General features: G+C 32.4%; 1 protein-coding gene across 1 annotated transcript; it reads left to right on the top strand.

Annotated features, from left to right (window-relative positions):
- The first annotated feature begins 11,475 nt into the window (after positions 1-11,475).
- LOC127732145 (uncharacterized) lies at positions 11,476-25,513 on the top strand. Its single transcript, XM_052241214.1, has 7 exons — positions 11,476-12,255; positions 13,986-14,074; positions 14,583-14,663; positions 16,132-16,209; positions 18,172-19,587; positions 20,771-20,969; positions 22,443-25,513. Exons 1-7 carry the CDS (start codon positions 11,874-11,876, stop codon positions 23,498-23,500), a joined length of 3,303 nt encoding a protein of 1,100 aa, XP_052097174.1. The 5' UTR covers positions 11,476-11,873; the 3' UTR covers positions 23,501-25,513.
- The last annotated feature ends 503 nt before the right edge of the window (positions 25,514-26,016 follow it).

The following is a 26,016-nucleotide window of genomic DNA, read 5'->3' as shown; positions in this document are numbered from 1 at the left end:
AAACTGCCATTTAATTGAAAGTGATGTGTCTTGTATAGGATCAGAAATATTGCCTTGAAACAGGCAACCTATGGATTCCTCAAAGAGATGTTATAAGGGATCTTTAACGTTCAGAGAGCGGTACACTCTACCTTAACAAGGCATCGATTTAACGTTTTTGGCTGTCATCATATGCGACTTATCGGTACCATAGTTTCATATCTAAAAGCCATACAACATTTTACAGGTTGCCCAAAAGAATTCGAACTTGTATGATGTACTTCATAATAATCTTTCTTCGGTATGACGTGAGTTTGTCATTACATCAAGTTAACATTTTTTTATGTGACTGGGAAATGTCATAAAAAAAACTCTTTTCAATCCTCCTACAAGCCAAAGATATTTGCCAACTGCCATTATAATGTATGTACTTTACTAACAGTGTAGTTAAATATAGGTGACGTAATGCGTAACGTTCATCTTGTGTGCATGGGGGCATTGTTTTTTTTAAATGAATTATTTGATTCTAATTTTTTTAGAAAATAAATAATTTGTTTCAGAAGGGAAAGGGAAAATGAAATTGTTTCCATTCAAAATTAAGGAAAAAATTAATCAATAATTATTTTTTTAAATGCTTGTTTCTGTATTATCATTTAAAAAAAAAATAGTCGAATAGAAATTTTGTCCTTAGAAAAAAAACAATGCTCCCACAAAAGATGAATTGTTGCAGCCTATAACCCTTTCATACAAGTTCATAATAAAAAATAACTAATCGTCTGTTTTCATTGGAAGAAAAATCTCCTTTGTTCATATATACCGAAATTTGTGTGTAACCAATATATTTTTATTTTAAGTTGAATTTTCTTTACATATGAACATATGGAGTTATGATATGGTTGTAAATGAGACGACTATGTATACCCGATCATACAGACAGAGTAAACAATCATGATGTTGAATACATTCCTCATTAAACATTTATTTCTAGCCAATCATCCTTCGTCATTTCCTCCTCCCTCGACAATAAAACGAATAGTTCTTCAATTCTACCAGAGACATATATACACGTATCTATGTCTCTGATTTTACAGCGTTAATAATTCGCCTTAATAATTTGGGTTTTTTTTGTTTAAAGTTCATTATTTATTCGACAAAAACGTGTGTACACTATGTATAATTATTGGTTTAGAACAACCGCTATAAAATAAGCTAACTTTACATATTATATTTACAGTTTTTAATTCATATTCTTCCTGTTCAACATATTAAGTATTAAACACTCAAGTCTTGTATATTTCACATTTTAAAATGATAGCTGCATAAATAAAACATCTGATTATTGGTATAATAAGATCTCCAGATACATATTTAACAGTATCAAATTAACAACCCGTATAAATTGAACGTTTAAAGCTCACTGTGACGCTGCAAATTATGGATTCTTTAATTTAATTTTTGCTTCGTCTAGTTTTCAATGCGTTATAACAGCCATCAAGAAAAACACGCCAATAAACTAAGAACGCCATAAAGAGGGAAATCACCTTATTTTTTTAGCAAAACTAATCTTGTCCAGCAAACTACACTTAGGGAGCTACCATTTGATTTTTAGAGATTACAGCTAAAAAAATGCAGGACAAAATTTTTCATCATAGCCACATTTAAATTCAATCTATACTTGCATCAAATTCAGATTAAATCAAATTAATTGTAAGCTAAAGTTCAACTTCGACTGAATATTGATTTCCCACGTATCTGTAAATTTAATCTCAAAGAGTATAAAAACCAAGATAAAACTAGGTGCAGCAATTTGCCATTATTGTTCGTACACCATAAGGAAATGACATTCCGCGATTGGTTGGATATTAATTGTGTAGTACGTTTTCAACGAATCACAACGCCTTTGTTATTACCCAGAATGCATCAGATTATGTAATGATATTTCACTGCATGGCATGGCATTCGTTAAAATCTGGCAGCCAGATTATAAACTAGCATGTTTAAAGTCAATCTTTTCTAGTTGTAATTGCAATAAAAGATGATCAACCTATGTAATACTTATCCGGTCTTTAAACAAAAGATTTTTGAATGTCAAGTGTTTCCAGGTTTCAATTTATTCATGTTTCGTTTTATATGATAGTGCCATGCACAATCTATATAGATTTATCGTTTCTAATTTTATAATTATTACGTAAATTATATCTAAATTATCTGGTTCATTGTGCATCACTTGACATTTGAACACGTCAGTATATTTTATATCATATTTTATTTCAAAGGAAAAAATAAAAAAAAACTGAAATCGCGTCATTGTTAGCCAAATTAACAATGCATCGGACCATTGTGACGCAAACCAAATAAATGAATCTAAAATGACGTAATTTCACATTAAATAACATTGAGTGACGTTTGTTTAACGTCTAATGGCAAATGTTTCACGAATATTCAGGACGAAATAAATAACTATCGTTGTGATGAAATAACAAAATTGTCATTAAATACTACACTTCAGTCAATCTGCCGAGGTGTTCCGAATGAAAAAAAACTCTAACATACTAAAATGGGTAAACCGTTGACTTCAATGGTAATCAGCTAGCTACATTAACATTCCACATGGTAGAAGTTGCTCCAAACATGTTCTATTTCTGTTTTGATCAACGATTTCAACAAATGAACCTCAGTTTTATTTTATCTAATTGTCAAGATTTCAACGAATTATAACATAACAATTACATATATGGACATTTTAAAGTACATCCAGAACGAAAAATATGTATATGATATGATCTTACTTGTAGACGAGCAATCAAAAGGGCAGATTATTGTGACTGCCATGTGAAAACCAAAGAATATTTGTTAGTGAAATAAATTAATTCATCTATATATTGGAGCAGATAAGTCAATCCTCAAAAGTTTTGTTTCATGGTATTTCACCAACAAGGTTTCACATCCCGATTATAGACTGGACAAACTAACAAATGAAGTACACTCCATTGATATGCACTTTCTTATACAGACTGTCAGTTTTACGGTCAAGCTCTCGCACCTGCATGCTCAATGTCAAAACACAAACTGTTAATTGGGCATCGAAACATTAAATTGCCCAGAACTGTTCCACCGTTCAAGTCCAATTACATTCCTAGAGAACAAACGATATATTCTTTGGCAACGATGTGTTTCTTGCTGGACAATGTTTTACAAGTCTTTCAAGTAACAATTTCAAAGGATGTAATTTTCTCGTCTCAATGACGTTTTACGACATACGTACATCATCGCAGCTATTTTGAATATGATTACTTTTCTTTCCAGTTTCAAACAATAATGTGTTAGCCAGTCGTGAACTATTTTGAAAAGTCATTAAACGCCTTGGAGAGAAAACATATAATGAACATTTTAGAATGAAGAAACAATTAGCACCTCTTTTGTGGAACAAATTTTCCTGCTTGCTTATTGAATTCATTTTAAAACTTTCGTCTATTTAATGAGGCCCCTCATGGGGTGTCCGAGTAATCACATAATCACATTTGTTTGCCAATATAATCACATAATCATTAATTATTTTTCAAAACAAGATAATCAAATAATCAAAAATACAGTCCTAGATTATCAAATAATCAAATAATCATGAAATATTTGATCTGGTAATCAAATTATCATTATAAAAACAGCCAAGTCACCACATAATCATAAACCCCATGAGGAGGCTCTTTAATTACAACCCCCTCTGTCCTAACGTTTGCAAGAACAACACGTGCGTGTGATGACAATGGTATCGTAAAAAAGAGTTATTGATAATTTTATGGCATTATTGGCTTTAAACTAATTCTTTGTAACCAGAAACAACAGAATGGTTACAAACAGTTGGAGATTTGAGGGTATGCTCTTATGGATGAGAGAGTTACCCAATGAAACAAAAATCAAACGATGTCTCGAGTTGAATATACGGTCGTTTACAATGGATAGCTTCTTTTCAATATGCTAAGCTGTAAATCTCCCTGAGTCAAGAAATGTTGTCAATGAAAACGCAGACTTTTCAAAAGATTTGTCATCAACAATGGGTATATATTTATGGGCTATAAAAACTGGATTTTTGTGTACAAAGTATCGGTATTTATACTGTACTCGTTCTATTTGAGCAGTCAAAATGCGTTGACCGTATATTTCTATGTCATATACAGTCACTGACCTGATATCACTTTTCCTCATGAATATTTAAATAGAAATTGCCGAAATTATAATTAATTATTCATACGACCTATTCCACCTGTTCTTGTTTCCAATGTATACAACGACTCAAACTTATTTCTTTTGCAATTTTTAGAAGAAGAAAAACATATTTCATTTGTTAATATTTTTGGTTTGCAAATTATAAATCGTTATGTTTTATGTTTATTGTTGATATTTTAGTTCATTCTCAAACAAATTCCTTCACCATCGATTGCGGGTTTCAACAGGTAATGTACATTTCATTTGTGTTGTATATTTCTCCGCCTGCATGATATTAGGCCTTTTTATAAAAGGGGGAAGTTTCCCAATATTTAAATCAAATAATAACATTAACACATTAAACAACAATTGAAAATGTTTTTTTTTTAGATTGCAGTATAAAGACAATAATAGTGCATTGACTTGACATATCAACGATATAAGGATTCGGCCCGAAACGGGGAAAAAGCTCGGCAGAGCCTCGCATTTCCCCGTTTCTAAGCCTCATCCTTATATCGTTGATATGTCAAGTCAATGCACTATTATTGTCTATATATATTGTTTTGGGTTACATCAAATATGAAGAACAGCCTTACAGAAAAAAAGAAACTTGAATTACATCAACACCTTTTGCAAAATATTTTATGTTTGTTCGAGGCGGATACTGAAAATTTGAATAGCAAGAGAAAGATCACAAAATGAGACAATGTTTGTAATTTTTGCAATGTAAGAATTTTGAATATGTTGAAGACCAGAATTAAACTACCTAATCAGCAATAGCCTGGCATATTTATGACATGTGTGAAAACAAATTCATATTGTGTTTTCTTAACAATTTCAGAAAATTGACAATTAAGTAAAAATTATATAGTGTTGTCAAATTATACCCTGTATTTATTTGCAGATTTGGCTATGTATAGAATTATAGGAAATATACGGAAGATATAATAGCATAAGATATTTTCCCCAACAATTAACATTACGATATCGTCGTACCGGTCCGCGATTTTGGCGTTTTAATTTTTAGTGTTTGCTTTATTTTCGTGTGTTTAATTTTGGCACTTTCATTAGAGGCACCAAATAAACCAAAATAAAACTACAACCAAAATAACCCAATTTACGGTATACCAAACTTACAAAAATTTGAAAAGGATCCGTCAAATGGTTCTATAATATTTGTACGATGGCGAAACAAAGCAAAAATGTTTAACTCAATCAGGTACATAACACTTAAATGATAATAAGGAAAATAAATCAAATATGACCCCAAATTTGCCGGCAGACACAAAATATTGAAATTTGAAAAAAATAAAAGAAAAACTATAATATCAAGGATAAGAAAGGGCTAGAGGTCAACCATTCACGTACCATCTCCTGAACGGGGAAAATGTAAAAATGTCAACATCTAACAAACTTCGAAACAACGTGTAAAATGTGATAGAGTACAAACTATACCAAATATGTGGAAATAAATCTTACTTAACTTGAATGAATTGCGCTGCAATTTTCTTATTACAATCGAAATATTTCTATCATGTCATGCTCTTTACACTTTTGAACACTGGTAGGCATTATATTTGTCAATATTTTACACCTCGTTATTACTCAGTATTTTCTAATACAATGCTTACCCATATTAGAATAAGCATAGAGCATGACTAGTCCTATAATATAACCATTCGTGGTTCAGCATTAATAGTAAAAAATAAATATCCGATAAAAAACGTTGAAAGCAAACGATATGGACCTACGAAGGCTTATTTTATAGGACTAAGAGCATGACATGAAAGAATTAAATTGATTATCTTACTTGACATCTCATTATTTCCTCAAAGATCAACATGAACTTGTAACATTGTTCTCACGATAACATGTGACGACTTTCAATTGTCCAACCAAACATGATTGTCACGTGTTCTACCGAGCCATATATAGTTTGTCTGGTAATTGCGAACGAACAACAGACAATTTTATTAATACATATTTTTTATGGAAATATTCTTTATAAAGCACAAAAATGTCAGTATTCACCTCTGAAACTAACAAAACCTTTAAATAGACTTATTAAGAAGGGATATAGTTACGATACTGTTGTCAGGTCATTAAAGATTGCATATTTTGGCGTTGATATTGATTCACTTATAGGGTCTTTGCATCTGCACTAAACACATTTATTTAAAAACCAGTTGTTGGCATGACACGGGTTATGTTCTTCTCATATATGTTATGATGGTATGATACTAAACCCCTAACGGGAAGGATTGTGCCTGATATTCATATGATGAAGACATAATCTTTCAATCAGTTTAATTGAAGTCTGGAGCTGGCATGTCAGTTAACTGCTAGTAGTCTGTTGTTATTTATGTATTATTGTCATTTTGTTTATTTTCTTTGGTTACATCTTCTGACATCAGACTCGGACTTCTCTTGAACTGAATTTTAATGTGCGTATTGTTATGCGTTTACTTTTCTACATTGGCTAGAGGTATAGGGGGAGGGTTGAGATCTCATAAACATGTTTAACCCCGCCGCATTTTTGCGCCTGTCCCAAGTCAGGAGCCTCTAGCCTTTGTTAGTCTTGTATTATTTTTAATTTTAGTTTCTTGTGTACAATTTGGAGTTTAGTATGGCGTTCATTATCACTGAACTAGTATATATATTTGTTTAGGGGCCAGCTGAAGGACGCCTCCGGGTGCGGGAATTTCTCGCTGCATTGAAGACCTGTTGGTGGCCTTCTGCTGTTGTCTGTTCTGTGGTCGGGTTGTTGTCTCTTTGACACATTCCCCATTTCCATTCTCAATTTTATGTATAACATTGATAAAAGAGTGGTGAAAATACAACTGCATAGTTATGTTATTAGTTACTGAATTTTCGATGGCATTTTTAAACACCGTGTACAAAACATGAGAAATTGTGATAAGGGAATGTTGTATGATAGTTAATGAAATAACTATCCATCAAACACAAAAGGAAAAGGATAAATAAACAACTACAGACCATCCCTCCTTCAACAATGAGCACAACCCACACCGTATAGTAAGCAATAAGTGTCCGTTCTTATTTTGAAGATGACAACTACTCGCTATCAGACGATCTTTTACGACATTGTATGACGTAAAGGAGGCAGTCAGCATCATTAATGATAACATTACGTATTATTTATTATTGTTTTCATTACATAACGCGCCTATTAATTAACGTAATATGTTTATTAATTAGCTGGTTTTTGTTTCTACACTGTAACCTTTGGTGACCTCTTAAGAATGGAGCTTTACCATTAAAAGAACCAGTATCATCAAAGAAGACGCACATCAAACTCGATAACTGTGTTGCTGTAGTCCTGTAGCTTTACATGAGACTCTGGATGGGGTTAACAGAAAGAGAATAATAAGCAAAAAATGCAGAATAAAGGGCAAAACAAATACAGAATAGAGAAAAATAAGTAAGAAAACAGAGAATGAGGAACAATTTAGTGTTGAAATATTAAGAATAGAGAATGATTGGCAAAACAAAGGAAGAATAGCGAAAAATGGCCTAAAAAATTAAAGAAAAAGATTTTGAGGTTTTTCGGGTATTTTAGCAATCTGCTGTAAGTGATATTATGACAAACTTTTTAAAAAATCTTCATTATTTGTATGAAAAATAAAATCACATCGGCAGTGTTTGCATTTTGCTTGATCCTAATGTTTTGTGTATGTCTAATGTTTTGTGTAATGTTTTGTGTATGTCTAATGTTTTGTGTATGTCTAATGTTTTGTGTATGTCAGTTGGGTGTTGATAGGAAATATTTCATTGTTTCTGTTAAATTGATTCACAACTTCTAATGCATCGGAAAGATAAATGGCCTGAAATACTGTATAAACACCTGTATATTGTATAAACACCTGTATATTGTATAAATACCTGTATGTTGTTGAAGACCACATGTGTTGCTTTCTTGGTATATTTTTGTTGTTTTAGCGTAGGAATTTTGTCTCATGGACACATAACACACATCTGCTATGATTCATATATATATATGATACCACAGGAGATCTGTTTTGACCATCTACCCTAAAGGTATAATATGACAACTATAGTTTATAACCTTCCTAATGATTATTTATTTTGGGTTGAAAATAAAATGATTTCCGGACGTCATTTCCGTCATTATCATCGGTTTTAGACCAACTACATCCGGCTTCCTTCAAAATTATTGTTGGGAGGGTTTACATTTTCACAAATAATCCTATAAGTTTAACTTACAACACAAAACATGACCGTCAATTCATAGGTCAAAGCAGCTGAACAAGTCAACTTGATTTAACCTACAAAATTTTTTTAAAAAAATGAGGAGATATCTGTTTGACAAAATTATGTTCTCCAGAAGGATAAGTGATTTCTGCTCCACCGTGACACCCGTCAAGCTGCTCACGATGAAAATCCGTTAGTGGGAAACCAAGTATGAAGGCAACGACGGGGTCAGACAAAAAGCGATTGCAATCCGAGAAAACTGTCCAGCTTTTTTAATGCTCGACTTCATAAAACGACAAAACCAATACTAAAAATCCAGACTTAAAATAGACGTACTATAGTTCACTTCAGTCACGGACCCGAGATGTTGCGAATGTGTTCTAGTATTGTTGACTAATAATGTTTCTATTGTTCTGAAATTAATAATAAGTTACTCCATTCTCATTATATAATTTGATCTATTAGCAGAGAAAGAGGGTATATACATAATTATTAACATTACACATAAATAATTGGTAATAATTATAACAGACGTAAATTCTATCCAATTCATGCAAAGCAAAGTTATCAATATATACCATCTGTTCAAACCCAGAAATAGTCGCTTACAACATTGGTGAGGCCGTTTACTGTCACATCAATGTAGGTAAAGACACAATGAGAATGAAGACTATTGAAGCGATAGTGATGTTATCCATCTCAGTCAAGACAATTTTATTATTGCTTATATAGATGGACATTAATTGTGTGCAAACATTGTGTTATTCTTAACTTCTAAGAAGATATGAACGTTATTTTTTAGTTTCGGATTCCACACGCGATGAATTTTATTGTCACATTCTAAACAAACAAGAACTAGTGCAACTCAGCAAGAATCTTGAAAATGTACTTTTGAAATAAGTCCTTTCACGTTGAACATTGCAATTAACAGGGGTCACCTGCCTGCTTTATATTTTGATAATTTTATAACACTCTGATCCAATGTCAACTCTTCGCGACAGAATCAGAGGATCACTAGAAAGGAATTTTAAAGAGAATATACAACGGGCCGTTGTCAGATCATTTTAAGCGAATTGAGGACATATGATCTATATTTCAATGAGATTGGTTTCATTATATGTTTTTAGTTAAAAATACCTACTGGATTTTCTCGCTGCATTGAAGACCCATTGGTGGACTTCGGCTGTTGTCTGCTCTTTGGTCGGGTTATTGTCTCTTTGACATATTCCCCATTTCCATTCTCAATTTTATCATTTAGTAATTTAAATGAAACAAATATTGAATCTTAATATCTTGCATAAATCGTGCATTTCATTTTATTTCACACACATTATTAGAAAATCAAGGATCTGCTATATATTTCTCAATAATAAATGTGTCATTAAATTCGTTTTTGGATGAAAGCCAGTTTGACGGCGTAAATTGTCGTATATACAATGCCGCTTGTAACATTGACGACTGTCTCGCAGAATCAGCAAAAATCTTTTTATTACACATTACCATGGTTATGTCGAAAGCTTTATTATTTTTTATTCATATACTAATTATAAGATCTATCTACCAATGCCATCATTTTAATAAATTATGTTGACGCTGTACAAATAGCTTTGTAAGAGAAGTTGTGAAGATTGGTACTTCTGAACAAAAGTCATGACGATTTGTCACTTTTGTGTAATTTGACATAGTAATTTACTATTCGCTTAAACTGCATGCTTATCGAAAATATGGGCAACTAGAGGTTTTCTCCCGTAGAGTTGTCCTGTAGTTCCAATAAATACGATAGACACTTTTCCAACTCCTCTTAAATGTGGCCTGTGCAGGGAGCAATTTCTGTCCATCATAGCCGCTTTTCCATTTGCAACCCACTCTGCAGAGCCTACACATTTGACGTATTGTCTATTTGCTCTTATATATATGTATAAATATTTGCCACTAAATGTTTATTAAACCATAGTCAATCAATCAATCAAAGTAACACTTTTAATCTTGCAAGATTTAGTGATTCGCAGCAGAAGCATGCTATTAAATCGAGGAAGCAATTGACTGATGCCTCTTTCCATGTAAAAGAACAACACCGTTCCAATGTCCCCGACGGATTCACATAATTTATCTGTTTAAAGGCAATAACTCCGTTCTATATATTATTTTTTTATTCGTTTAAACTTTCAGTTCAAAAATATCCTCCAAGAAATGTACCCGTGAGATATCTTACAATGCAATTTGCATATAATTTTTCCAAGGGGCATAACTCCTTTAAAAAGAGTTGATCGGCACCGAATTTCAAACTCGTTCCAGACATTGACAATAGCAACCTTCAAAATAAATCTCATAAGAGTCAAGAAAAAAATATATGCGTGAGAACGCTGAAAAGACCGAACGCACGGAAGAAATAGGAAAGAAAAAATAAAATGCACAATGAACATAAATATTTAAAGAATACAAGGTAGCAATAAATCTGAAAGAAAAAAGGAGAAATTAATATATGAAATAGACACAATCGACAGGCCCAGAATGGTACGGTCTTCTAAGGAACTAAGACAATGTTATGACAATTTATCAAATTTACAGCTGTTTTCTTAATTACACCCTATTATTGGTGGGCTCAAATAACCAATTAAATCTCTTAAATGATGCACTCAAAACAATCATTAATAAGAAGTATACAGTCATGCGCGAATTTCATTAAATATTGGAAATAGATGACAACAAATCCATGCCAACTTACTTTCATTATGACTTTATTCAAGAACACTTACAACAACTCTTTGAGAGCTCTGTATAGGCGGCCCGTTGAAAGACAAAATAGAGGCCCTGGTCCAATATTCACTGCCCTTTATCCCGGCCACTCTACAGCTGTCGGTATTGATAATTGTTTCTGGCTCTGAATAGTAAAATGCGCCAAAAGATTTCGCGTTCTTGGGAATCTTTAAACTGAGTATTTATGTCATTAAAAACTTACCTCAACTCATTTTCTTTTACAAAAAATGAATTAGAAATACACCATTTAGAATTAAGTGCCAGTCTGCCTAAGGATCAGGCAATATTGTATTTTATTGAAACACACAATATCACAAAACTTCAACTCCTATACATTTTTAGAAACCTTACATGACATAAAGATTAAAAAATGAAACATTAGTAATATTTTATCATTGTAGTTAATTTCCTGGTACCTTTAAGTTAAGGCTTGTTCCTTATAGTCCTATGCAAATTTATGACTTTTGAAAATTAATTTATAGCTATTACCAGATCTGTATGATTATAACATCATGATTAATAAAACATATTAGCACTTGTAATTCTGTCCTCAATCTTCTTTCAGTGGGTTTTTTTGTTTTTCTGATAATATTGACAGCTAAAAAAATTCCCTATTTTAGCAAGTTTGAATAGAGTTATCTCCCTTTTAGGAACTCTTTGTATCACTAATCATAAACAAATGGAAGTCACAGTGACATAACATGACTAGCAGAAGTTGCAATTTTTCGATATTTTGTAACACAGAGTGTGGTTTATCCCCTTACTACAAAGAAGAATCAACTGCTACATCTATTGCACATTGTTGTAAAAATATTGACAATCATTTGGCTTCAGTTGGGCTGAAGTCAGATGAGATTCCTTCGGAGGGTCATTTGATATGCTTCAGGGTAGGAATTTTCTCTGCCTTGAAGTCATATTCTGTATGTCCCCGGCATCGATATGCCTTAGGAATTTGTTGGCGGAAAAAGGCAGGATGCGCACATCCTAACCACTCGGGGAAGGCAAAACCAGAGAGAGCAGTGTCGGTGGATATGAGTCGAGCCATTTCCATGTATAATGGAAAATTGGTGCCTGTTGGATCAGGTAATGAACAACAAATTTGTTAATAGCACTATTCTTTATAGATATAAACACTTTTTTCAATATTAAGAGGGTCATGCATCAATTTAAAAAAAGAAGGGAAAAAAAGGGGGGGGGTATAAATTCCACTTGTCACAAAAACAATAAAATGCCAAACTAAACAAAAGCAAAAGAAAATAATCTTAATGAGAATTTTTGCCTTTACATTTTGTGATAAACTATATTAGAGATGAAAAAACAACATGCCATGTGTAAGGTATTATTCAAAATCAAAACCACACTCATCTCAAGTTTACTGGCAATTCCTAAACTTGAACCTATTACATGTACATGTTTTATAAAACTCTGGAAAGTGTTTTTCACAATGGTATGGTTTCTTACATGGCACCCTATATCTACCATTGGCTGATCCAGTAATTTCATAAGTCAGGGCCCACTGACTGCCCAAGAGGGGGCCCGCTCCAGTCATGCTTCCGTGATTCTCTATATAAACAAAAAACAGTACTAGTGTTTGTACAACCATGACAACTACAAGTTTAAACTATTATATTTTATGTGGGTATATATAGATATATAAAGAAGATGTGGTATGAGTACCAATGAGACAACTCTCCATCCAAGTCATAATTTGTAAAAGTAAACCGTTATAATGTAGGTCAAAGTACGGTCTTCAACACGGATCCTTGGCTCACAAAGAACAGCAAGCTATAAAGGGCCCCAAAAAATTACTAGTGCATGTAAAACCATTCAAACGGGAAAACCAACAGTCTAATCTATATAAAAACAAGAAACATTTATGAACCACATCAACAAACGACGACAACCACTGAACATCAGGTTCCTGACTTAGGACAGGTGAAAATATGTACATATTTTAGGTCGTAACATTGCAAGTGTCCATTTTATGTTTCTATTCATCTAACTTATGGATTTAAAAAGAAAGAATAAGGGGTAATAGCACAATATTTTGTTTGAAAGAATATTGCATCAAAATATTACATGTACAAATGTATACCAGTGTGAGATTTTAGAAAACAAAACACAATAGATATTTAATTGTAACCAGTCTGATAATAACAGCTGTCATATACATGTAGCCAATACCCAATTTTGACTTGTATAAATAAATTATCCTGTAACCCCACTTCCATGTTGAGCAAGCTGTATAGTAAATGTTTTTTTTTTGCGTGCAAGTTCATTTTGGTGTCATCTTTGGGGTCCACCTTCCAGTTATGTCGGTTTTCTTTTTTTTAGAAAATCAGATACGACTACATGTACTTGGATTTACAAATGTAAACAACTACAGCTTCAAACATGTCTAGTGCCAATGTAAACACAATATTTGTTCATTGTGTGAAATATAAAATGTATTTGTACTCCCTCATACTGAACAGGAGAAAGCTTGGGAAGTCTCACATTTTGTCCTATTTCGAAAGCTTGTTCAAGTCTATTTTATATTTTCTAACAATATACATACAACTGTAAATCGACTTAATATGAATAGCTCACTGTTAGGCCTTCAACAATGATCACACATTAGAATTTCGATTACTTCATTGTGCACCTACTATAGTTATAGAATGATTTGGTTAAATGGAACACTTAACATTTATGATAATGATTATCATGATAATAGGTTATTTATTTTGTAGGCTCACATGTACATTCATAAATTTCCTACAGCCTCATTTGATATATTTTACTTGTAATAAAGTTTTTCTTTTCTTATGCAGGAATTTGCCGTAAATGTAGATCTGTTGTCTATGAACAAATTTCCAAATTAAACTTAGAAGATATTCCTTGTGATGTTTCAGAGCCTGAGGTTTGTAAAACTGTTTTCTTTTTATATGAAAATAAGAATGACTGTCAATATTAAAAATGCAAAATTAACGACCAGAACATGTTCATTTATTATGATTATTAACCCTTTTTTGTAGAAGAGGGACAAGCTGATCCAGATTTTTAATGTGCTATAGAAATGTGGTATGATTGCCAATGAGACACTCATCCACAAGAGACAAAATGATACAGAAAGTTCACAAGGTAACACTCCACATTTGCTGAGGCATGATTAGCAGAGAAGAAGCAAATACCAATTTCCAAGGCCTTCATTTGACCCACTTTTTGGCAAAAACTAAAAATAAAATTAGAGAGAAAATAAAAACAGAAAAAATTATATTCTAATCTTCAAGGTCGAAAATATACATTGATTGATATGAGCTTCACAGGCTCTAGTTATTTAGGTTTTTATTTTGCTTACAAAAACTCATATTTACTCCCTCTAACATGTCTAAGAAAACCAATTAGTTCATGATTTGATTTTTCAACAGTGTATATCTGAAAACAGAGAAAAAAACAATGGATTGTCACAAGTTTCAAACAGCACAGCTTGCGCAAGTAATAACTGCAGGGTAAGTAATAAAATTGAGAATGGAAATGGGGAATGTGTCAAAGAGACAACAACCCGACCATAGAACAGACAACAGCAGAAGGTCACCAACAGGTCTTCAATGCAGCGAGAAATTCCCGCAACCGGAGGCGTCCTTCAGCTGGCCCCTAAACAAATATATATACTAGTTCAGTGATAATGAACGCCATACTAAACTCCAAATTGTACACAAGAAACTAAAATTAAAAATAATACAAGACTAACAAAGGCTAGAGGCTCCTGACTTGGGACAGGCGCAAAAATGCGGCGGGGTTAAACATGTTTATGAGATCTCAACCCTCCCCCTATACCTCTAGCCAATGTAGAAAAGTAAACGCATAACAATATGCACATTAAAATTCAGTTCAAGAGAAGTCCGAGTTTGATGTCAGAAGATGTAACCAAAGAAAATAAACAAAATGACAATAATACATAAATAACAACAGACTACTAGCAGTTAACTAAGTGTTTGATTCCATAGGATTAAGTATAAAGATTTCATAAATAGGAAATTATGATCCAAGAATATGCAGTGATAAAAAATTAGTATCTACACAAAATATCGTGCTGTAAAGTTCACAGCTACCATACATTGCAATAATATTTAGTTTTATTATATGACCATAAATTTTCTGTTTTCTCATTGGATAAAAGCATAGGAAATCCTTTTTGATAAAACGTTATATTCACTGCGGCAAAAATAACGTGAGGTTAATAAAAGATTTAGAACAGCGTCCGTGTACCCAAATACAGTGAATGCTGGTGAAACATAGAAAACTGTTGTTACTATAATGCAAAAAGCTTCCTATTGTGAGTCATAGATTTTATTTGACAGTATCAATACACAGAAAACCTGATACATGTAATTGGTATTCTTACATATAAAACCTGCCCAGAATAGTTTCCACACGATGCAAGGTCACTTATAATTCTAATATTAGGAAAACTTTGTTACCAACACAAACATGAGGGTAGAAATGCCCTTAACTATCAGGCTTCAAATGGTAATTTTCAGCTACCGTTAGCTTCAAATTAGTTTAAAATTTTACTGTGATTCGTCAAAATATCCCTATCGTGACTCATCAGAGGTCTCAAATATTTATCGTTACCATTGTTTTTGTGGAAAAAAGCTAACGTGGTTCGTCAAAATCAGTCTATTTTTTATCGTCTTAAAGAAAGTGTACATTTTATCGTCTTTCACCAAAAATTACCATTAATGGACGTCATTTGCCAAGATTTTTTACAGTTATTTGTAATGAAGGTACCCCCATTACGACCCTCAAACATACATGTAGCTTTATAATACGATTAGTGACATTGTATACATGATGTAACAAAAAAAAAAAATACACAATCAATTCATTTTTTTTCTCACAAATACACAAAGAAAATTTGCAGTGAAATTAAAATTATTTATAAAAAAATGTTTCATTATCATTTAAATTTTATAGGAAGAAAAAGGAGGACCAGAATACTTATTCAGACAAAGACCAAGCATGCCTTGTATTCAACATAATAACAACAGCCAAGTAAGTGTATATATAACAGCAATGCAAACTATATCCACACTTTGGAGAGATTTATTGAAAATCCTCTGAAAACAATGTTATTGTTGCAATTAGACTATGAACAGCTCAGATAAAACTTTACTTTCTACTATGTTATATTATATTCCTTGCTTTATAAAGTGAATCTTATTCACCAAATGTGCTTTTGAAACTTCTAATCTATTTTAATCCTTATTATACCCCGGTGAACAAAGTTCCGTATGGTATAGTGTTTTTATACGACCGCAAACAATTTTTTGGGATCGTATAATGGTATGATGTCGTCGTCTGCGTTGTCGTCCGAAGACACATTGGTTTCCTGACAATATCTTTAGTTTAAGTGAATGGATCTCTATGAATTTTTTTAAGAAGGTTCAATACCACAAAAGGAAGGTTGGGATTGATTTTGGGGATGATGGTCCCAACCATTTAGGAATTAGGGGCCCAAAAGGGGCCAAAAACAAGCATTTTTCTAGTTTCAGGATATTAACTTGTGTATAAGTATTTTGATTGCTCTGAAATTGTACCACAATGTTTAATACCACAAGTAGAAGGTTGGGATTCATTTAAGGGGTTATGGGGCCAACAGTTTAGGAAAAAAGGGGCCAAAAACAACAATTTTTGTAGTTTCCGGACAATAACTTGTGTGTAAGTGTATGGATCTCTCTGACATTGTACCACAAGGTTCCATATCACAAAGGGAAGGCTGGGATTGAGTTTGGGGATAATAGCCCCAAACTTGTAGGAATTAGGGACCAAAAAAGGGCAAAAAACAAGCATTTTTCTAGTTTCCAGACAATAACTTGTTTTTAAGTGTATGGATCTCTCTGAAATTGTACTACAAGGTTCCATACTACAAAGGGAAGGATGGGATTGAGTCTTGGGGTAATTGCTCCAAGGGGGGTTTCCAAAAAAATTTTTTTGGAGGGGGGGGGATTTTTTTCCAATTCTTTTAAGGAATTCATATTTTTTTTCAAAATTTTCAAATTTCAAATTTTTGAAAAGTTTAAAGAAGAAATCTTCAATTGCGCAGTTTTGGGCAATAGATTTGTAAGATCTTTGACCACATTTATTTTGTGCCCGAAACCTTTATTATGTCAAAAATTTTATCACAATCAAAATTCAGACAGTATCAAGCTTGAATATTGTATCCAAATTTGCCCCTACTGTTCAGGGTTGGACCACTGCGGTCGTATCAGGCTGCGCTCAGCAAAGCATTTTATTTACCTGTACATCCGTCCGTCCGTCAGTCCTGTCCTTGTCATCACAACTCCTCTGAAACCACACAACAGAATTTCATGAAATTTTGTCGATAATAATGACTTACTATGCAGACGTGCATATCATAAGGAAATTTTTTCTAGGAGTTATGCCTCTTTGAACTTAAAATTCTGGCCTAAATATTCTACTGCAACAGTTTGTCATCGCAACTCCTCTGATTCACCACAACAGAAATTCATCAATCTTCGAAGTTAATTAGGAGATCAAATGTAGATCTGCAAATCAACAGGATTCAATTCTTTTTCTAGGAGTTATGCCCCTTTGAAGTTAACAGTTTGTCATCACAACTCTTCTGAAACCATGCTTTAAAATTTCATGAAACTTTGTAGATAATGAGGACATCCTATGTACATGTGACTGCTTATCCACAAGAAATTATGATTCGATTTTATTTCTAGTAGTTAAGCCACTTTCAACTTAACATTTTGGCTTAAATTTACTACTGCAACAGTTTTTTATGGCAACTCCTCTGAAACCACACATTGTTAATGATAAGGACATACAGTTGTAATATGTAGATGCATATCCAGAAGAGGTTTTTTAAATAAAGATGATTCCATGTACTCTAAAAGGTAAATGAAAATTACACAGTAGTATGACAATCAGACATGTTTTGCAAAATATTTTTTAGAACGATTATTCATGCTTTATAATTTATTTCAGGAATCATCACAGGACTTGCAAATGTCACAAACATCAAATTGGAGCGATGAAAATATAGCTATTGATTTGAGCACGTGTAACACTGTCTTTGCAACTCTAAGTAAGGGGGAAGTAAGTCCTTTGAAATATCAACTTCAAACTAACTTCAACTCAGTCACTTCGACAACACAAAGATATGTGGAACGTAAAGCTGATGAATTAATCTGTACTGTACTAAACGCCATTGCACCAGGCCAATCTAAGGAATTATTTGTTCATATGATCAACAAACATAAAAACATATCAGAACATGCAAATACTGAAGATAAATCTGTTGAATGTATGATAGATCCCTTAACTAAGCTGTATGAAGAAACTAACAACAACATTGTTAAAGAACAACTTCTTTCAATCATGGCATCCTACACTACAAAAGACACTTTGATGACCAAAATTCCCGGAATTACAAAATACAGGGTAGATAAAGTTAGGAAAATGACTTTCCAGTCTATTTACGATCAAAATAAACAACCGCCATCAAAAAGATTAAGAATGGACCCTGTCAAACTGGAACACGCTTTATCCTTTTTCTTCACGTCTGTATTCCACCAAATTGTTTCCTATGGGACTAGAGACTTAAAATTAGAGTCTGGTGAATCATTGACAGTCCCTGATGTTGTCAGAACTGCTTGCCATGCAACAATGATTCAAATGTATGAAAGCTTTTGTGAAGAGGATTGTTTTACACCTTTATGTAGATCGTCGTTGTATAACATTTTGAATGCATGTGCTGCATCTAAAAGGAGAAATCTACACGGGCTTGATAACATAACAGCAGATGGGCATAGTGCTATTGAATGCATAGAAGGTCTTGTTGCAGTTCTAGAAAAAGAAGGGGCAATAACAACTGAAAAGAAGACATCATTGTTGCAGCAAGTAAAAAGTGGAAAAAATTATTTAAAAGGAGACTTTAAATTGCATGTATCGAAGAGTTCTGAGTGTGCTGATCATTGCATTAGATATGGATTGAGTGACCCTAAAGATGTAGATTACAGATCTGACTGTCCCCACGAGCATACTGTTACATGTGATCGATGTGAAAATCTTGTCACATTATTTGAAGACATTTCTAAACTAGAATTTAATAGTGCAGAAGATAATGCAGAGTTCAAAAATGCAGTAGAGAAAATTAACAGTTGGAAATCACATATAATGAGAACAGTAAACCAAGATTTGAGTAGAACAGAATTATTTGACATATTACAACCACACCAAGTTCTTATAGTAATGGACTGGGCCATGAAATTTTTGCCAAGCTTGCATCGAGAAAAACAGTCTGACTGGTTTGGTCAAAAGGGCATTTCATGGCATGTATCTGTTTGTATTTTTGCAGACAGTATCCAAAGAAATAATGAGCAGAATGCAACAAACTTAAAGGTATGTGAATAATTGAGGAAATATATTTTGTTTTAAGAATAAGATATGGATATCCAAAATCATGTACCATTACCCAAAAATTGATATTGATCTAGTGACAATCTGATTATAAATGCTGTTTTATAATAATAGATTTCTGATCAACATAGTATTATGAGGCTTTTTCCATATCACTAACTATTAACACTCTACCGATATCATTCCTCAAGATAACACTATCATGCATTTTATTAGGCCAAAAAAAATAATATGTGTGTTTCCTATTACACCTTTGAAAAAAATAGGGTAGGTAGGGATTTCATTTTATTTTACCATTTTTTTTTTACATTGAGTCTACGGGAGGGACATTCTGACTTTAACAGTGGTTATTGAAAAATGACAAAATAAACTTTAGGGTACGCTATTTTTGAGCTAAAAAAAAGGGAGGGTATACGTAGGGTAATAGGAAACACACATATTTTTTTATCATGTTTATTTTGCCTTATGTCTCAGATTGATATGAAGAATCATTTAGATGTGATATGGTTAAATTACTTTGTGCCGGCTATAAGACGCTATAACAATTCAAACTAGATTAAAATGGCCTTTAATGTATAACAAGAACCATACACATAATTCATTTACAATAGACCAATAGATTTTTCATGTTCACCGTGCATGCAGCAAAATAAATTAAATTATTATATTGGTTGCAATGAATTACATTGATTTCCCAGTGAAATAAAACCTGATAATTTCACATGTGAAATAAACATGGTTATTTCACTCCTCTGACATCATACAACAATAGGCGTTGTCAAGACTTCGATAACGTCGGATCAAAACAAATTGTGAATGCGTAAAAAAAAGATATAGTTCCTTACATATTCTACATTGATTTCATAAAAAAAGCCATTTGCCAATGTAATAAAAAGAGTAACTAATCAAAGAATTCAAATATCGAAAAATATTCAACTTGTGACCGAACAACACTGATAATTAACTCATGCGCTACGTGCGTTCATGAATTAATGTGTTGTTCGTTCAATCATTGAATATTTTTCTCTATTTGAATTCTTCGATTAGTTATTCTATAAATTTTTTAACATTTCATGAGTATAAAAGAATGTGATAATGACTCTGATCAATTTATTTTATTTTTTGTTGACAGCTGTTTATATGATAATAATCTTTCTGTTGACAGCATCAAACATTTGTTCACATACTACAGAGTTCAAGTAAACAAGACTGGATTGCAGTGTCAAATTTCATTGAGCATATAGCAAATGAAATTAAAACACAGATGCCTCAGATAACAGAAATATTCCTACGCTCAGACAATGCAGGATGTTACCACTGTGGAAATCTCTGGATCTCCTTAAATGGAATAAGTAGTCGAACAGGTATGTTTAAGGTTTTTTTGTGGAGCCTGGGACTTCTGTCGCAGAAAGCTCGACATAGGGATAGTGATCCGACGGCTGCAGCGTTAGATAACATCTTGAAAGCTTTATATTTTAGCAGGTGGAAGACCTGGATGCTTCATACTTTGTATATATAAACCTTATGTACGAAGTTTTTGTCTGTCATATGTCCATTGTCTTTGACCTCTTTTTCATGGTTCAGTGACTACTTGAAAATAAAGTTAAGATTTTTTGTAATGTTAATTTTCTTTATTATTCATGTTATTAGGATTAATATGAGAACTATATTTAGTTTGTGCGTACCTTGCAAGGTCCTCATGCCCGTCAGACAGATTTCATTTGACCTCGACCTAATTTCATGGATAAGTGAAAAAGGTTAAGTTTTTGTGGTCAAGTCCATATACCGGTACTAGATACTATAAGCAATAGGTCAACTATATTTGTTTTATTGAACAATTGTAAGGTGTACATGTATTTCTCGTTACCATGACCTTATTTTCTTGGATCATGTTAAGTTTATTTGATACTTGTAGTTAGGCTTTATTATTAGGACTATCTACATAAAATCAATTGTTGGTAAAAAAGGCATTTCAGTGTGTGCACTCTTTTTTGTAAATCAAGATGAGACTTAAAGGTGTGTCTGTCCATCTAAAATTACATCTACAGTGGAATTGAATCAATATCAAGCATCAATCACTGACTGACTTTGGCAAACAATACATCTATATACATATTTTCCATGCCTGAAGGAGAAATGAAAATTTGTTCACCAAAGTAGATTCATGTATATCATGAGTGCTGTGCCCCAGGGAAATATGATTTTTCAAGGGTGAACAAATCTTTATATTTCCTAAAGCCAATGGAAATAAATGTTTTATTCCACTGCCTATGCTTTGTTTATTACCTGAACATAAAATAATAATTTACATACATTTTTTTTCTCATCCACATGTTTTTATAACTTTACAACATGACATAAACATTGATAAACAGTACAGATCAATAGTTATTTTTTTGTTTTTTTTGTTTTAACGTCTGGAATAAATTTGCATACGATAATGACTTTATCAGCTATTTTGTAAAAAAAACCCAAAACATTCAAAACTGTATGTACATTAACTGCGCATAGTCATATGATGAACTCCAGATCTTCAAAAGGAAATATGATGCTCAGGGGGGAACATGAAGTTTTATTCAAAACCACATGAGATATAGTCTTGACCAATCTATAATTGATTAAGCTGTCAATATGTCCTTGCAGTGGAATAAATATAATTATAAAAAAAAAGATGTGGTATGACTGCCAATGAGACAACTCTCTACAAGAGACCAAATGACACAGACATTAGCAACTTGAGGTCACTGTATGGCCTTCAAAAAAATAATTGTTTTTACACATTCTTGGTCAGATATTTTGTTTTTCTTTCTCATTGCTCTAATTTCATATAATTGCAGGATTGGTAATAAAAAGATATGACTATAGCGAAGCTCAATCAGGCAAATCTTATTGCGATGCCAAAATTGCTCACCTTAGAAGAAAAATAAAAATGTTTGTAGCAAATGGACATAATGTAACAACAGCAACAGACATGAAGTTTGCCATAGACGAAGGAGCTGGTGTAGCTGGTTGCCAGGTAGCAGTAGTCGATATTGAAACTACTATAAGTGACTTAAATAAAGTTAAGCACAAGTGGATAGGTGTTAGCAGTTTAACAAATGTAGAGTTCAGTGGCATATCAGCAATTCAGTTCAAGGCATACAAAATAGGCGAGGGAAAAGTTATGAAAGATGTCAATGCTCTTTGTTCTGCTGATTTATCACAACCTTCATCCGCTTTGAATGTTATTGAACTATTTGAAAAACCGAAGACAAATACTGGTTGCATCTCAAAAGCAAGAGACATTCCACCTTCTTCTAACACAAATGAACTGTTCTTATGTACAGAAAGTGGATGTGTATGTTCATTTCCAACATATTCAGCTTATCAAACACATATTGACTTTGAAAAACATATTTATAAATTGGAAAAAATGTCTACATATGACAGTATCAAAGTTCAGTGGGCTGACTCATGTAATAACCAGTATTCTTCTTTATCTATGGAGAGAGGAACTAGATCTGGAAATAATTCAGCATGTTTCTTAGATCAAGGTTGGGCGCTAAAAAAGGACAGAAAAGTTGTAAGATTTTCTGTTCCAGTAAAGGACTATCTTGAAAACATATTTCTTGAAGGAGAGAGGACCAGTAAAAAAGCTAATGCAAATGTTATTGCCCAACAGATGAGAAAGTTAAAGAATGAAGATGGACAGAGAAGATTTTCATTTGATGAATGTTTGCAACCAAGCCAAATTGTTTCATACTTCTCAAGATTGGCTTTGTTGTACAAACAAGGTAGATTGAAAGAACGTGCTCTACAAGTGACAAATATCTCAGTGGAGGACGATGACAATTTAACTTCAATTCTTGAAGAAATTGATATTCATGAGCTTAAGGAACAAATATCCTCAATCTAAAGGACAGACATATATTCACATCACATGAAAAGTCTTGATGACCTGAACAATCTGAATGCTGTTAATTCATTTTAAAACTATTCACTGGTTTTTATTATTTTATTATGTCATGAGATCGATTTGATATAACAAAATAAAAAGCATTTTGAAATCTGATTAGCCTATAAGCTTGCAGCTTTTCTTAAATGCAATGTTAAATGTATTGATCTCCCTTTTGGTCAGTAATTTTAAATGCACAACAACAAATGAATGCAATAATTCAGGGTTCTCACTAAGGCGAGTCCGTGAGTCCTGGACTCATGAAAATCTGTCAGGACTCGTCATTTTCAAAACTGGTGAGTCCAAAGATGCATCAAAATTGTAAATTGTTGTATCAATTGAACACTTAAATCATCATTTTATAACAAAGTTTAAAAATAATCTAAATTTGACAGCATTTTCTTGCTCTTTTTTGTCATGAAGACTGGAATAATAAATTTTATACCAATTAAATTTTATCTTCTCACTGTTGGACTCGCCATGGCCAAAAAAGACGAGTCCCTGGACTCGCCTTCAAAAATCCTTAGTGAGAACCCTGTAATTTCTGAATGTACAATATTCGTTTTCAAATTTGTTAAATGTTTATTTTGATGAAATATATTTCACAAAATGGGTTTTCACCATGATTTTTTTGTTCACTTAACATGGGAATATGGTAGTCTTATAATAGCACATTTAGAAATAAAATAATTAAATTTAAGATACTATGTACATGTACATTGTATATTACAATGAATTTTACACAACATAATAAAATCAATCAAATCCAAGAACACAGCACAATGTCAAGAAGTCAAACTCTATTGTAGGGTTATACCTATTTTCTTTTACCCTCTCCTTAAAGATTTTTTTGTTTTGATATGTTTTAATAAATTTTCCTTTCAATGATGTGCTGAGGGTAATAGACTTATGGATATAAAGGCCAAACAGTGTAAATTTCAGAAGTGTTTACTGTTAATTGTGTTGCTTGAATTTTTTATTAATCCAGATTTAGTAATTAGCTTCATTTTAACATCTTTCCAAGAAAGGGTCATAAATCAGTGCTTTTATTAAGTGTGCTGTATAGCATTTATTCGTGTTACTGTTATGATATATGATATCAATACATAAGGGAATTGTTGTTACTTGTATACGTGTATCTAAAACATACCCTTTTTTCACATTCTTTGTTGAAATCCAATTCGTTCTAAATATTATGTCTTAATTTGACTCCTTGCCACCTCAAAACATGACTTTGTAGTACGAGTTTTCTTCAATTACAATTTCTATTATATCAAAAATAAAATCATAAGCCCATATATAGTAAATGATGAATAAATCATACTCTTTATTCATCATATATATATATATATACAGGGTGTTTTTATTTCAAAAATATTGTTGCCATATATCTCTTTACAAAAACAGCATCATATTAACAATGATTAAAAGGAAAATGATTGGAAAATTAAGTCTCAGGGTTTATGCCCTTTGAAAAATAGCTATCTGAAGTACCCCCTGTCTTAGCAGGATTTTTGGGGGATGATGAGAACCCAGCAAATAATTTATTATGACTTTACCTGGATTTATATTACAGCAGCTCTATACAATAAAGAATTACACTTTAATAGAAATAGGATATTATTATCATTGTGTTATTTCAATTGTTGCCATGCAAGGAAATATACTGTTGCTATGGGCTGACCTTGTTGCTAATAAAATTAGGTATTGTATAGTTTACATTATATTAATATGACTAATATCTTATCTCTTAATTGCCACATTTTACAGAGGATTATATTTTAATATGGAAAAACTAAGTTTTCTGTACTTTCATTATGGTTGCTAAGGAGTGATTTGGTTGCTAGGTAATGTTTTCCTGGTAACTTTTGGATCAACTGACAACACAATACAATGAAAAACTTAAATATGTAATAATAACTCCATGTTTATGAATTTACACTTTACTATAGAATAAAATTTTTATAATTTTGATTTTGTGCTTTGTTGATATATAGTTAACTTCGTTGCTATGGTAACAAGTTGTTTGGAAAAAACCCACTGACCTTTTATGAAATATTCAAAGTGTTACCCCTACTTGTTTCATATTAAGTAATACCAAGTGTGTGCTGTTCTGGTAATAGAAAATATTTCAACTTGAATTGTGGCCATATTTGCATTATTTGTATATTATTGTCCCAAGAGACCATCCAGACCTCAATTTTTCTAGAATGAAATAGAATTTCTTTAAAACAGCTGTTTTTCAAGAATATTTAATAGTTGATCAAGTTGCAGTACAATGGAGAGATACTAAATGTTATATAAACAGCAGATTTAATGAGACTGAAATAGTGAAAAACTGTTGGTTTTATGTTAACCTCCATTACTTGTTGCTTTGGGAAAATGAAATGGCCCTGTTTCCATAGCAACCATATAAAACTGCTCTGAAAAGTATTTTTTTCTTTATAACATGTTATTCAGATGATTTATGCAAATTT

This window comes from Mytilus californianus, unplaced genomic scaffold, assembly GCF_021869535.1.
Source record: "Mytilus californianus isolate M0D057914Y unplaced genomic scaffold, xbMytCali1.0.p SCAF_22, whole genome shotgun sequence".
Classification (NCBI taxonomy): domain Eukaryota; kingdom Metazoa; phylum Mollusca; class Bivalvia; order Mytilida; family Mytilidae; genus Mytilus; species Mytilus californianus.
Note: the sequence above shows the minus strand (reverse complement) of the source record. Positions and strands in the feature narration are given on the sequence as shown.